Source organism: Passer montanus, unplaced genomic scaffold (genome assembly GCF_014805655.1).
Source record: "Passer montanus isolate IOZ18808 unplaced genomic scaffold, ASM1480565v1 scaffold150, whole genome shotgun sequence".
NCBI classification, from domain to species: domain Eukaryota; kingdom Metazoa; phylum Chordata; class Aves; order Passeriformes; family Passeridae; genus Passer; species Passer montanus.
In genome coordinates, this window is record NW_024362052.1 from 1,034,895 (window position 1) to 1,049,442 (window position 14,548).

Genomic DNA, 14,548 nt, shown 5'->3' on the forward strand with positions numbered 1-14,548 from the left:
CTCCTGGTCTCAAACCATGCTACGCTAGGTGACTGACGGACAGGAGATGTGGACTCCAATACACACTAGAAACAAGAAATACAGCACAACATAGCAGAAATTATTGTTACCAGAAGGACTGAGCTTTCAAATATCTGTCTAATAATAAAAAAAGACGTTGCAGACATGTGCATTTTGACTGCGGCCCCCCCAAAGCTGAAGTGAAACTGTGAAAGCTTTCTGTGTATGAAGGCTCAGCTACCATTTCCTCACCCTCACCTCCCAAGCCAGGAAACAGCAAAGACATCAGCCAAGCTGCTGCTGCCTGAAATTCACCATCAGAGCAGAAACTGGCTCCTTAAGGAACGTGTTTTAAGTGAGAATCAGGGAAACAGGTTCATCCCAAAAGATCAAGCCTTATGTGAGATGCAGTTTATGGCAAAATAGAGAAATCCCATTTTTCATCCTGTGCAGATGACTTCTATCAGAACTTGCTTTTATCCTGCCTCCTGGAGTTCTGCAGCCCACATCCAACTTAACCTATCAGGATTGGGGAGGGGATAGCAGAAACCAGAGGTCCTTAGAGGACATCTACATTTCTTCATGTAATTATCTTGCTGAAATAATTATTGATATTAAAAAGTGCTGATATCCCTCATCATGCAGCATAACAAAGTTCACATATTAAGTAGAGACATTAATAATGTTAACCAAATATAATTTGGGAAGATATGACTAGTTAGGTCAAGAGCTTTGAAATTACTTCAAGTTATTCCAGTTTAATTCATTTGTATTTACTCCTGTCCTATAAAGTTAAATGAAGACATGGCTGTGCCACTGTCCCAACCCACCAACCATACTCACACACACAAAAAATGAACCAACAAAGGAGTGAAATGAACCAGCTGAATTGTAATGCAGATTTCCTTTCCTTTTTTGGCATTTACAAGGCAAGTTTTTTTCAATGAAGGAACCAGTACGGCCTAGTTCACCAATCTTCTCTTACGATGAGAAGTGAAAGGATAAAGTTACAGCAGGAGACAGTTGGATTCAGCATCTGATTAGAATTCCTATTGTTACTGCCTGGGGAACTGAGTACAGAAGGAATTATTTCTAATAATTTCAACTCATTTGGTTAAAATTCTGACAAGCTTGACAGTCCCTGAATTCTTCCTTCAATACAAACTACTGTTAGGCATATCTAATAAATGAGTTATAATTTTTTTTTGCTCTATTTGGCACATCCAACTGAAAGCTGCAGCATATTGAAAGGGTTTGAACAGTTTTTAACATATGGTAAATGAACAGACTTGTGAAGGTAGTGAAAGCAAGACACAAGTATGACTAAGTCCAAATATATCTATTTTCCCATCTTAACAAAAAGAAGTTCTATTTTAAAAAAGTAAATCAATGTTTAAGGGCAAAGACAACAAGTTTAAGTGGAGTCTTCGCTTTGCAGTGTTTGCTTCCCATGTTAGATATAAACATCACGTGCCAATTTCCTTGCAGTCAACACGACAATTTTCATTTCCACTCTCTCCTTAATGCTTCCCATCACATCTGTTCCATGAAGATTATTTAATCTTATTTAGTCCATATTTACATGGCCATTAAGTGACAGAGAACCGCTATTTATACCAGGCAGTTCCCTGGATCTCCTCCTTGCAGGGTTCTGATGCCAAGGCAGAGCAACAAGTTGTTTGGAGTGTGGGTTTCAGCTTTAGAGCATGTGACTTCCTATCAGTCAACACAGCCAGCAAATTCCAGGGAGGCAAAGATCTAAAGAGATTTCAGGCACATGCAGAAAAAAAGTAACAAGCACCTTAAAGGTGGAAACAATCTCTTCAAACATTTCTATGAACATTTAAAGACAGGATGTATGAAGGGGTGAGAAAAAAGGAAAAAATCTAAATAAATCCATCTGTCTGAAATATCCCTCTCAATTCTCTCACTGTTTTTTGATTAAGGACTCCGTTTGAACCAAGAGCTTAAAAGATGAAGAGCCTGGGTCCAAAGAGACCTTTGCTGACCAACTGATCCCAGCTGCTGGTCACGTCCTTGGCTAAGACCCTCACTGGCAGACAGAACCTCTGAATGATACTGACCTTTTAAACACAGATATCCAGCATGAAGTCAGTTACTTGGAGGTTTCTCACACAATAATTGCATTTTCATATTACTGTTACTGAAAGAGATACAGCAATAAAGCATAAACAACAAGAATGGCTTCAAATTATACCATTAAGTCTGCAACCTCTCCCTGTAAGTGGAGCAGAAACAGGTTAAGACTCAGAGGAATTCTATCTACGAGATTTCCCATCCCATTTGGGGCTGGGACTAGATGTGGCCCAGACTTAGTGATGGTACCCCAGTGAAAGGGGCACTACAGCAGGGCTCCACCTTACTTGGAAAGAAGGCATAGAGAGGCAGTCCTGACAACCTATGAACAACTGCAACAACTCAGCTGGACTTCGGAGGGGAGCGAGACCTCCATGGACCCTCTGAGAGGGAAGGTTGAGTCCTCTAAGACAGATTGAAATCACCAGGAAATACTGGAGCACACAGTAGCCAAAACCAAGTTCATATGGGCAAACTCTTTTTAAAGACAAGAAAACAGGTAAGAAGTAAACCAGACAAGATTACTAAGACAAACTGTGAGAAGGAAAACAAGGAAAGGATTCGCCTGTTTAAGAGCTGAAACGTGGGAAAGCTACTAATGCCCCAACACTGCAATATAATGCTGATTTTAATCTTCAGACCAAAAGACTACAATGTTTATAAATATTAAAAGACTTGGCCTGATAAAGAAAAGAAAAATTACCTTGCAGAGGCCTCCCTGACCTCTGAACGTGCCCCGTAGACACGACTCTGCTGCTCAGTGTTTGCTCTCCCTTCCACCAGTGTTTCATGGAGCCCCTGTGTGCTCAGGCAGGGCAGTCTCTGCTCTGTGTAAGTCTTGTGGTCACCGCCTGAACTGTGCTCTGCTGTCCTCACTGTGTGACAATCCAAGGTGCAACACCTGATCCTCCCATATTATCTCGCCTCTCACCTGCACCATTGGCAGCCACATACCAAGCAGGATCTTGTGTTGTCATCTTATTGCAGAAGTTCCACACTGTTGTCTCCTTATCACAAAGGTTTCACACCTCCTGGTGTTTTCTGGTGAGCAGCTCCTCAGAGCAGACTCTTTCTTCCTGGCAAAGCAGCCATCTGACTCCAGTTCATTCTCAGCCACCCAGCCCACTCTTTCACAGCACTCTTCTTCTCACTGGCCACAGCTGTGGCCTGTTCAAGTCAGGCCTGTTCCTAATCTTTGGTAACTGGCCCAGCTGCAACTCTTTAGGGGTGAAATTACTTTTTACACTATCTTTATTTTCATATATTCTATCCCCCCACAATCTTGCATTATTAAATTATCCCCATGACTCCAGTATAATCAAATAAAAAAACCCTTCTGCAGTCAGGAAATACTCCCAATATCACAGTAACAACCTAAGTTTTTCTCACAGTGATTTTGAGTTTCAGCTCAAAGCAGGTGGAAGATCTCTACCTTAAGCTAGAAAGCTGAAGGACATGAAAGCACAGAGTAAGGACAAAAAGCAAGCACCCCGTGTGGGCCCACGCTAGACCCCAGCCTGTCTCCCTACAGCCAAGCACAAATGAGCTTTCAAAGGACATGAAGGTCAGAGCACATGGCTGCTGCTCTTGAGAAGTCTCAAATCAACACAGGGAACATAAATTTACCTCTCCACTGTCATAAGCTTCCTAAGTGGATTTCTGAGCCTGAGTTCAGCACGCAGCACAGACCACATCTTCATCTGTCAGCACTGAACTTACCTCCTGTTCTCCCACCCAACATCTTGACTAACTCAAGCATCAAAAACACAGCTACAGGTTTACACCATACTAAGGCCTCCTGCAACACAATTATTCCATCCCTGGCACGTGCAAGCCAAAACCTGAAGGCTTAAACCAACGCAGAAAGCCTGGTGTCAGTGAAACCACACCCCAAACACATGTGTCAGGACAGAGGAGCCAGAGAAGCGAGTGAACGGCAGCTCACTGCAGGGTAACCCCACAGTGCTGATTCAGCTATATCCCCACACTAAGCTTTCCACGCCAGATTCAGGTGACAGAGCCCAGACAGTGCCGGTCTTCAGCTGAAAGCACAAAAGCAGCTCCAGTTCTGTGCCACCTGCACCTTCTTCGAAGGTGGGCTGAGCACAGGGCAGCCAGGATGCTGTGTGACATCTCTGGGCTGGCAGCCATCTCTGCCTGCAGCTGCATTATATTTGCTCAAGACTTATTTTTGTTTTAGCATTCTGAAGTGATTTTGGCCCCAGAAGCAACCCTTGCAGTAAGGACCTCTACATCTGAACCTGAGTCTCTCTGGCAACTGAACACAGCCAGCACATTACAGAAAACATTTTTTTTCCTGGTTTTAAATTATAAGCAGCTTAGAGGGAAAATGTTCTTGAAGATTTTATGAAGAGGCAAGGCCTGATGATCACTCCAAACTGAACAAAATACTAAGCAGTATTAATTATTTTCAGAACAACAGAGATGACAGATCTGCTGCCCAAGCAAGAGCAGTTGTCTCCATCTCACACTGCTGCCTTTGAATGAGCACCAGAAACTGCTCCATGGGAGGAAAAAAAAGCCCTGAGATGGGAAAATAAGACACTCACAGTAAACAGACTGTTGGAAGTTACAACAGAAACAAGTTTGGAGGGAACTATAAATTGTACTTCTGGACATGGCTTCCAGTGACGTGCTAAGAAACCGTGAATAGATCGCACTGCTACCAGAGTACCTGGGAGACTGATGAACTCACCCAGCCATGCTGCACACTCACCTCAAGCCAGGCAAGCCATGCCTGATCCCTGAGGATGCTTTTTACCTGGATCCACCTGGTGTTGAGAACAGGAGGTGAATGTGTGGCAAAAGTATCAAAAGAAAAGCCAGCAAATCCCATTGACAAGCAAGACGTAATTGCTCATTTCACACAAGTCCAAAATGTGTTACAGTGACAAAATTAACTTCCCACTGCCCTTCCCAACTGGACTATTGATGAGCACCATGTACCTTAATAATTTGACATACTATGAAGCTACGTGTGGCAACTGTGGTTAAAATAAAGAAAAAAAAAAAAAAAAGAAAAGTTTTCAGTATGCAATGAAGAAAGTGAAGTACTGAAATATTTATTGGATGGCACAAAGCCCAGTTCACAACTGTTCTTCCTACCTCCCCACACCAACCCAGCCACACACACAGATATTGGTGAAAATGTCTTGCTCATACACCTGTGCCAGTTTGTTCAGCACAAAGTGAACAGCTGAGTTAATATTCTGGATGCAATTATGTTAAACAGTTCCAAAGTCCACACAGAAGTTAACAGCAAGTATTCCTATCGATCAAAAATTTTAGGGTAACCTAAATGTGGCTACCTAGGGAAAAAGCCTACAAGACAAGCACTGGTGGAAGAACTATTTTGCCAGAATTCTGACAGCAGCTAATAAGGCTGCAGTTTCTCGTTACAATAAAGAATGCATGCAAATATTCTGACAAGTCAACTGGCAATGTTTTTGCTTGCAAAACCTGAAAAACCACAGGAACGTGAAAAAGGTATTTCATAAAATGGTTTGGAAGATCATCTCACTCCAGCCCACTACCACTGGCAGAGACACCTTCCATTATCCCAGGTTTCTGCAGGCCCTGTTCAACCCAGCCTTGGACACTTCCAGGGATGAGGCAGCCACAGCTTCTCTGGGCAACCTGGGCCAAGGAACATTTCCTTGAACTATTACAGCAAATATAACCTGTAATAGAGACCTGTTTCACGCTATGACTTCTTGGCTGGCCTCTCCATTTGGCTGAAAGGTTACTTCCAGCCTACCCTCACAGGAAGAGATAATGTCATTTATTTCATAATAAATTACTGCTGCAGAGGGAGATCTACTTCTTTAGAGGAAGCAAGAACAGGCTAAGAGAAATTACATGCTGCAACAAACGTGCCTCTCTGCTCTGCTGAGACCCCACCTTGAGCCTGCCTCAGCTCTGGGGTCCTCAGCACAGGAAGGACATGGAGCTGCTGGAGAAACTCCAGAGGAGGCCACCGAGGTGATCAGAGGGATGGAGCCTCTTTGCTATGAAGAAAGGCTGAGGGAATTGGGACGGTTCAGCTTGGAAGAAAAAAGGCTTCAGGGTGACCCAATTGTGGCCTTCCAGCACCTGAAGGGAACTTGCAGGAAAAAGGAAAAGGCACTACTTACAAAAGTGTGTAGTGACAGCACAAGGGGAATGGGTTCAAAGTGACTGAGAGTAGATTTAGACATCAGGAAGAAATCCTTCCTGTGAGGGTGCTGAGGCCCTGGCACAGGGTGCCCAGAGACACTGTGGCTGCCCCTGGATCCCTGGAAGTGCCCAAGGCCAGCCTGGACAGGGCCGGGAGCAATTTGGGGCAGTGGGAGGTGTTCCTGCCCACGGCACGGGGCTGGAGCAAGATCATCTTCAGGGTCCCCTCCAACCCAAGCCATTCTGTGATTCCACGATTCTATCAAACGGAAACACTGGCAACAAAGATTAAAAGAGAGAGTTATGGCAGGCGGCGGCTGAAATCCCGCTAATGTGACCGCAATGTCACCCCAGGGGTGCGCGTCCCGCACCCCTCCCGGCTCGGGGGGGGGAGCACCGGTGCCCGGCCCCGTCCGCCCGGGCCCCGGCGAACGCCGCAGCCCCAACGGCCGGGCCCGGGGGGCCGGCCCCGCGGCCCCCCGCCATCCCGCGGCGCCCTTTGTTCGTGCCCCGGCCGTACCTCCAGGATGTCCTCCAGCACGTACGCCTCCATCGCGGCCGCCCGCGCCCCGCCTCACCGCGCCGCCGCCATGCCCCGCCGCCCCCTCCCTCACGGCCGGGCCCCCCCCGCCCGCGGCACGGGAACAGGAAATGGACCGTTCCACCCCGTGCGCGCACGGCGCCTACCACCGCGTGCGGAGGGGGGCTGCGCGCCGCTCCCAACGCCCGGCCGGCGCCCCTCCGCCGGCGCCGCGGGCACGGAAACACACAGGAATTTAAGGAAAAAAGCCCCCACGGAACCGGCTTGTTTCTACGTGCCCCACGGATCGTTTCACCTCCTTCCCCGCCGCGAACTCGCAGAAGCCCCAGCCCTTAGGTTAGGCGGATCCGTGCCATGCCACATTTGTTTCTGTGCTGTGACCTGTCTTCCCGTGACACCAAAAGCTCCCAAGCGCTGCTCCATCAGCTGCCCTCATGCCTCCTTCGCCCAGCTCCCGGAGCGCAGGAATTCCACAAACAGGCTACGACAGCCGCAGGAAAAGGTGCTGACCGCATGGAGCAAGGTGTCCACAATGCAGCTCTGAGAAACATCAGCATTACCCACCAAGATCAGTGCCCACTTCTCACCTACACACCTCTCTGCTTAACCCAAAACATCCAATGGGCCAAAATACGATATCCTACATATTCCAAAACTCTAGGTGACAGTGATACCAATTCTGTACGCAGCAGGTCAAAATCACTGAGCAATCACGTCTGCAGCTCTCAGAATAACTCATTTTCCAGTTCAAAACATCCAGCATAATAAATCTTGTCAACCCACAAAAATCTCCTGTCTCATGATGTCATTTCAGCAGAGCACAATGGAGTCCAACGGCCAAAGGAATTCACGTTTTTACTTGAAGAAACACTCAGAGCAATCACTTAGTTTAATTACCTTTTCCCAAAAAAATACTAATTGTTAAAAGCACTCGCTCAACAGCAAGAATGTTCTTACCTGGATTTAAAAAGCTGGCCAGACTGGCTAGTAACATCACAAAGAGAAATTCCCGTTGATCATTATAAATTTTAGGCGTAGCTGCATTCTTCCATTTAAAAATGGTATTTAACCACCAAAAATGGGAATTACATCCTACTCACCTATTACAAAGCCCCTCATTTCACACAAACTCAACACCTGCCCAGGCTGTTCATTTTCCCACTCATTTTCCACTTTAGAGAACAGCTGAGATTTTACAGTTTTACAATAACTAATTCAAGGAAGACCCACAGAACAGTATTCCCCTGTTCCTCTGGAGTCATGCTTTTAGGGTGGCATTTCTAACATCCCCAGCAGCCCCTTGCAACTGTTCCCATGTACGTGAAATCCAACAATAATAGCACAAACATTAGCCCAAGTACAAAGCTGTCCCTGGCAGCTTGAAGGATTTCTTTGTATATATATTAAAAAAAGGAAAAAACCAGCCACCACCTCCCACATAACACTTATGTCTCCAAAGACAAGTTATTCAGTCTTCTGAGCCTCAGAAAGAATTAACAGATACCTTATATCACACCAAAAAAAAAAAAAAAGAAAAAAAAAGAAAAAAAAAGAGAAGCTTAAAGCACACAACTTAGCACTGAGCTAGAGACACTTCACACATGACACATTTTCAAATGCAAAGGCAGCATGACACAGGAACAAAAGCAGCTGTCCGCTCCACACAGGACAAACTACGGGCTCCCCCAGACCCACAAATGAAGATTTTCAGGAGAAGAAGGAACACAATCGCCTTCAGAGCTGAACCATTTCCCTCTCTGCTTGGGAAACGGCAGAGCCCTGCCTGCAGCAGCATCACTTCATCCACAAACCCCATTCCAGAGGTCCCCTCACACCGTGAGAGACACTGAGAGGGCTCGGCTTCTACCTGTGAGCCACGTGAAAAACCTTCCTGGCACTGAAAGCAAGTCACCCTCAGCATTTGTTTGAGGGCAGCAAACAAAGCATTCCAAATGTCACACAAAACCTCAACAGCCAATCCTTCCTCTTCTCCCCTGGCCCATCTGAACCTGCAGCTTTCGGGTGCTGGCTCAGAAAGAAGCACTTCTTTGCGAAATGAGATCTCAGAGTTTCTTTCATACTTCAAAATATTTGCAGTATGGAATACCAAATTCTAAAAAGCCCCTCCCCAGCTCTTTATGTTTTACTGAAAGTCTCATAGTAGAGTAAAGTAAAGGCTTCCATTCTGTTCCTGAAAAAAAAAGGAAAAAAACCCCAAAAAGCTTTGAGGGAAAAACCGAAAAAATATTTAGACCCTTGTGATTAACTTTTTTTGTATTTCTACTGTGTGATTTCGGGTTTCATACACAGGTCAGGAAATAGATCTTTAATTCTGCACAGGTAAATACAAACGCATTTCATCCTCACTTTCAAGTCCAGCTCTAGCAATTACTTGAAGTGGTTGATTAGAAAAGATAAAACACATTATCTCTTCAAAACATCTCAACTCCTCCCTGAAAGCTAACAATCTTTATTTAGCCTTATGCTGAAGGGCATGATCCACTCAGTGCCCTCATTTGTCACCATCCACTACTAAAAATCAGCCTGTTCTCCTGATGAAAAGGAGCCCTAAAACCACACAGCTGTCTGAGCTGTGTCCATCCATCACGTCCCTTACACTCTGTGAACCTAAAACACACAAAATCCTTCTGTTCCCCCACAAGAGGTGGGAGAGAAAACATCTCAAGTTCAGCTTGAGGAGACAGATTTAAAAATGGGGAACAAAATCCTCTTTCCAGCGCCATGAAGCGTGTTCAGCCAAGGGGAATCCTGAGAGCGTTCTGAGAAAAGCAAAGCGAGGGATGGGCACCAATCAAGGCTGGTTTGCTCCACACTATGCTCCCCACAAAGCACTGGGAACTCTGTGGAAACGACCACGGGGGGAATAAAAGCCTCCACAAGAACCCAGCTGCTCGTGCAGAGCAGAGCTGCAGGCTCAAGAGCTCACAGGCAGGTTTTAGGAAGATCTTTCTCTCCAACCTTCCGGTGCCACGCAAGCCACTACCAATTTTGCACTGGCATCACGTCACCCTGAAGCACAAGCATTTCAACCATTGATCCGAGACAGATTCTGGCACCCAGAAATGTGAACGCTGAACAATTGATCAGACAATTCCCACTCTTATATCACAAAAGCACATTGTTAGCTAGTTACAGCTGATCGAGCAGTACTGGTCACCAACTGCCCCAAAGCATATAAACACACTTTTTTGTCTGTGCTTTCAGAGCACAGTGTCAAGGTTGGGCTGTTTAAACCCTGCCTCACGCAGCTACTAACACCTTATTCAGCAAAATCACGAGGTGCATTAATTATTAAAAAAACCCAAATCATTCTGAAAAGAAAAAAAACAGAGTTGAAGACAGGCCCTCAACACAGAACCCATTATCAGTTATACCCTTCAGCAGGCATTCCCAAGTATTTGCCTTTCCAGAAGTAGGTACCCAGTCAGACAAAACCCTGAAGCTCCTGAGACAATTAAGACCAAAAACCAGAGTGGGATTTCAGCCCACATTTTGTGACATTCTGATTATCTGCTCGAGTGCCAGGAGGCAAAACCCCCACCATAATCCAAGGAATACCTTGGAAACTGGGGTACCTATCACAATGAAAAATCCAGACAAGATGCACTTACACAAGGTGTGCATTTCACATTAATTAGAAATATCCTTGAAAACAGAAGATTCAGTTAATTCACTAAGGGAAAAATTCCATCATTAATGGAATGACCAAGTTTGCTCTTCAAATGACCAAGTTTGCTCTTCTAACATGAAACAAAAACCCATGACAAGATACAGGAGCAGTTGTTGGTATACAAGAAAAATACTCAGTGCAAGGATAATCCACACAGATTTTTTCAAAGGCTGCTTCAAACTTGTGTTGGGCCCAATTCTTCCATTTTTAGAGTGATGATGATCCCACCTACGTTCATTTTGCTGGACCGAACCCAGTTCTTCGTATCTGCTCTTTGAATAAAAACAATTTTTCAAACCCCTTTACAACCAAGCCAGAACTGAGTGTTTCCCCAGACAGATACCCCTAAGGGTACTCAGTGCGCTACATAAATGCACTAGGATTTATCAACCTCCATTAGGAACTACAGCCTACAACTTGCAGCTCTCCATCATATCACTATAACCACCAAGACATTAAAAAGGTTCTTCTCTGCTACTTCTTTTCTAAATACAAAAACCTTGTTATACCCCAAAAGCATCATCTCTGCTTTGGGCAGCTTGCATCAGTCACCACTTGGTGCAATTTTTAAGGTCCCTTAGTTCTATGTCAATACAAAACAAAATGAGTTTTAAAACCTACTGTTCCAAGCTCTCCCTCCAGAGAGATTCCTCCAGTTCTAGATCCTCAGTGCTTACATAAAACCAAGTCAGCCCAAACCCAAACCTCAGGCACTGCCTGAAGTCATGACCCTATCTGTTTTTGACATTTTCACATTGTATATTGGTTTCTTTTACTTCACTTCTTGCAGCAATCACAGCTCTGCAGTTGTCAGCCTGACTAAATTTCCAGCATCCTTCGGGCAGGTGCTCTAGTGAATTCCAAATAAAAGAAACCTACTTTCTCCCTTTCAATTTCATTATTGGGGTGAGGATGTGCAAGGATGATGGGCTTCAACCTGATAAATACTGAAGACATAATTTTATTCTGATTTTTTTATTCCCTGAGCCTTATAGTTCAATGTCTCTCTCTGAGCATTTCAGACTTTGCTGCCAAAATCTGCAGTGGAGCTTTCACATGAGTTTTATAGTCACAAGATGATCCTTGCTGCCCATTGTCATTATCACACCCCCCTTGATTCAGCTACGTTATCTCCCACAGACAAGGAAACTTTGATAAACAAGCCACATATTTTTCTTCTCTAACAACCATGTAACAACTGCTTTTGACCATCCAAGACTGTTTCCCACTCAAAAACTAAGTTTTCTGCCAAGACAGATTTCATTTCTCTCCAGCCTATTCTTCCCTTGGCCTAGGGCAGCAGCAAGGCATTCCAGACCCTTCTGACACACTCAGTGTTTTCTGTTCACTTAGTGTTACTCCTTTTGGTCAAGGGACAAAGCTGGAAAGGATGGAATTCTATGCTATCCATGAGATGAAGGTTTTCCATAGCTCCAGGAAACTAAAATCTGGGAAAGGTGACTTAACGGCCTTTGAAAGCACCACAATGAGCACACCCCGAGGTTTTTTATGCCCATTTAAAAGACTGCATAACACTGAAAAGGTTTCAAGACTGAGTGGTGAGAGACCAGGATAGTTCTGACCTGTCTGACGGAGTAAACCCACAATTCCCTTCATAAAGCCCTCCTCCAGTCTGCTCTCCCTGAGCAGAAGCACTGCGCTGGGGAAGCTGACTTGGCAGCTGGCGTGAACTGTCAGGATGTGGTGGGAGCAGGGGATATAAGGACTCCATGCCCAGAGAAGTCTTCTCAAAGAGGTGGAGAACTCCTCCCAGAATAGCTGGGGAATTAGGGATTTCAGCATTCCAGCTGCATTACCATTTCACAGACAATTTCTCATTCAAGGGTCAATAGAAAAAGGTGATTAGTTCCACAACTGAATTAAAAGTTCGCACCATCACGCCAGGAAGTTAACAGAAATACAGAGATTCACCACCAGATCATACAAGCTCAGCCAAAAAGCACTCAGTTTATAGCACTTTTCCCAGGAACCTGAAAACAGGGAATGTCAAAAGCAAGCTCTGTCTGGAGGCAGACTGCAACACTCTGGTCAAGAGTCGTGAGCTCATCATCTTCACTTTATCAGCAGCCCCTTATTGTCACACCATCCATCTTGAGCCAGAAGCCAAAAGCACAATATAAAAACATTTCTGAATAAAATCCTTATTTATCTCTGCCTAAATGCATCTGACACCTGAGCAGAGTTTCACAGCCCAGCAAATAAGCAACATGCTGGCACAGAGAGAGACAATCCCTGCTCATCAGCCAGGAGCCTGCCACCCTGGTCAGTGCTTATATCAGACCTATTCTTCTGGATTTCAACTCCCTAGGGCAAACTAAGCATGGAAAAAGGAGCACAGAAAGCATCTTTACTCATCCACAGCACTGCCCTGAAGATGAACTGAAGTACAACATCACTAAAAAACAGCCAAGAGATGATAGCTCCTATGATTTTGCTATGGAGGAACTGCCTAGTGCAAATCCAAATGTATCTGACAAGAGGGAGACAAAAATCACATGAGCATTTTGAAAGGGTTTTTTGGTAGAAATGTACGATTACTGGTAGACGTTTTTGTCTAAGGGGAGCTTCCTATTAGAGATCTTCCTTTAAGTTATTCATAGAGTATACCCAGGAAGTTTTCACTGGGTAATACAATGCTCCAAGTCCTCAGGCCAAGGACTATGAACACACTGAAGAACCCTGGTTTTGGGAAAAACACAAGTGAAATGAGGGACATGTTCAGAAAACACAACGTGGGACATGGAAGATCCTTCTTCAAACAAATGAACTTCTATTCCTTTCTCATTCCACAGGTGAAATACTGGTGACAGAAAGGCTGTGTGTAATGAAGCAGCATGTACAGTCCAACAACATTCATACTAACACCTCTCAAACTCTAAGGCAGGCACTAATCCAAGCTATCTTCACCTTAGAACATGAAATTTGAGTGCAAGTTCTTAAAAAGTTTTTAAGTGCAGACATGTTCCCCGCCAAGAATAAAGAAACGTTAAATTAGGAAAAGCCACTATTGTGGACAAAGTCTCCTACTCCTCTTTAAGTAGCCTCATCTAGCATTTACTTCCACACATAAATTCTAATTGAGTGAGTATTATATCAAGTATTCTCACATCAAATTCTAATCCAGGACCTGCTGGATGGGGATGTCCCTGTCTTCCTTTTCCTGGCTGTGAACCAGATGGCTGTTTCAACAGCTCTACATCCAGGCTGTTCATCTGGAATTTGGACTGGGTTAATACCAGATTTTGAAACCTATCCCAAAAGCAGGTACCATAACAATGTACCTGATATTTCTTTTTTTTTTTTTTTCCCTTTCTTTTACAAAACTCTCAATAATCAGAGTTACACAGCTGGCATCTTCAACTTCACAGACTGAAATGGCTGGAAAACCTACTCCATTCACTGATAGCAATACCAAGCCTGGAATTTAACAGAACAGGCTGGATAAGGCTGAAGAAGCAAAAAAACATAAACTGAGTAAAAAATGAGATACTAATGTCATCTCTGTTTTTGTTTAATATGGTTGTTCATTTCCTTTTTCATCTGAGGTTACCTGGAAGATCAGGACAGACTGGGCACCACACAGCACAACTCCCAGCATTTACTACCAGTGCAGTTGGACCAGCTGCCAGACAGAATCACTTCTAGCTGAACACTGGAGCTCAGGACCTCCTCCTCCTCCCCATCTCCTCTTTGCCGGGCCTCCAGAATTAAAATCACAGCTTCAGTTTATCTCACATTACCAGAAGATACAACATTTAACTCACAAACACCTGCCCTCAATTCAAGATGTGCTCACAGTAGGAGCCTGACTTTAGCCCAAGAGTAACCCTAAAGTCTTGGGCTAAAATCAGAGTCCAAGAGCACAAATTAAAACAAACTTAAACCCTCCTCAAGCCCTAGCAGGCAACCTGAGGTCCCCTGTCAACCCAACACACCCCTCCCACAGAAGAACTTGCTTCCCCTCCACCACATTTAAATTACATCATACACACAGAGCCTGACAGAATTATTTTACTATAACA

The 14,548-nt window shown here is 44.6% G+C and overlaps 1 protein-coding gene across 10 annotated transcripts in view; it reads right to left on the bottom strand.

Moving 5' to 3' along the window:
• The window catches only part of ANKRD17 (ankyrin repeat domain 17), a 69,024-nt gene that overhangs the window by 45,255 nt on the left and 9,221 nt on the right, over positions 1-14,548 (bottom strand). The window contains exon 1 of one of the 10 annotated variants that reach the window (XM_039701887.1): positions 7,196-7,252. The exons of 7 other annotated variants lie outside the window; for them this stretch is intronic. In XM_039701887.1, the coding sequence (XP_039557821.1) occupies positions 7,196-7,237 (42 nt within the window). In that variant the 5' untranslated portion in view covers positions 7,238-7,252. Of the gene's footprint in view, positions 1-3,028; positions 3,053-6,793; positions 6,910-7,195; positions 7,253-14,548 lie in introns of those variants that run through there. 2 more of the 10 variants (XM_039701888.1, XM_039701889.1) reach the window with 2 other exon arrangements.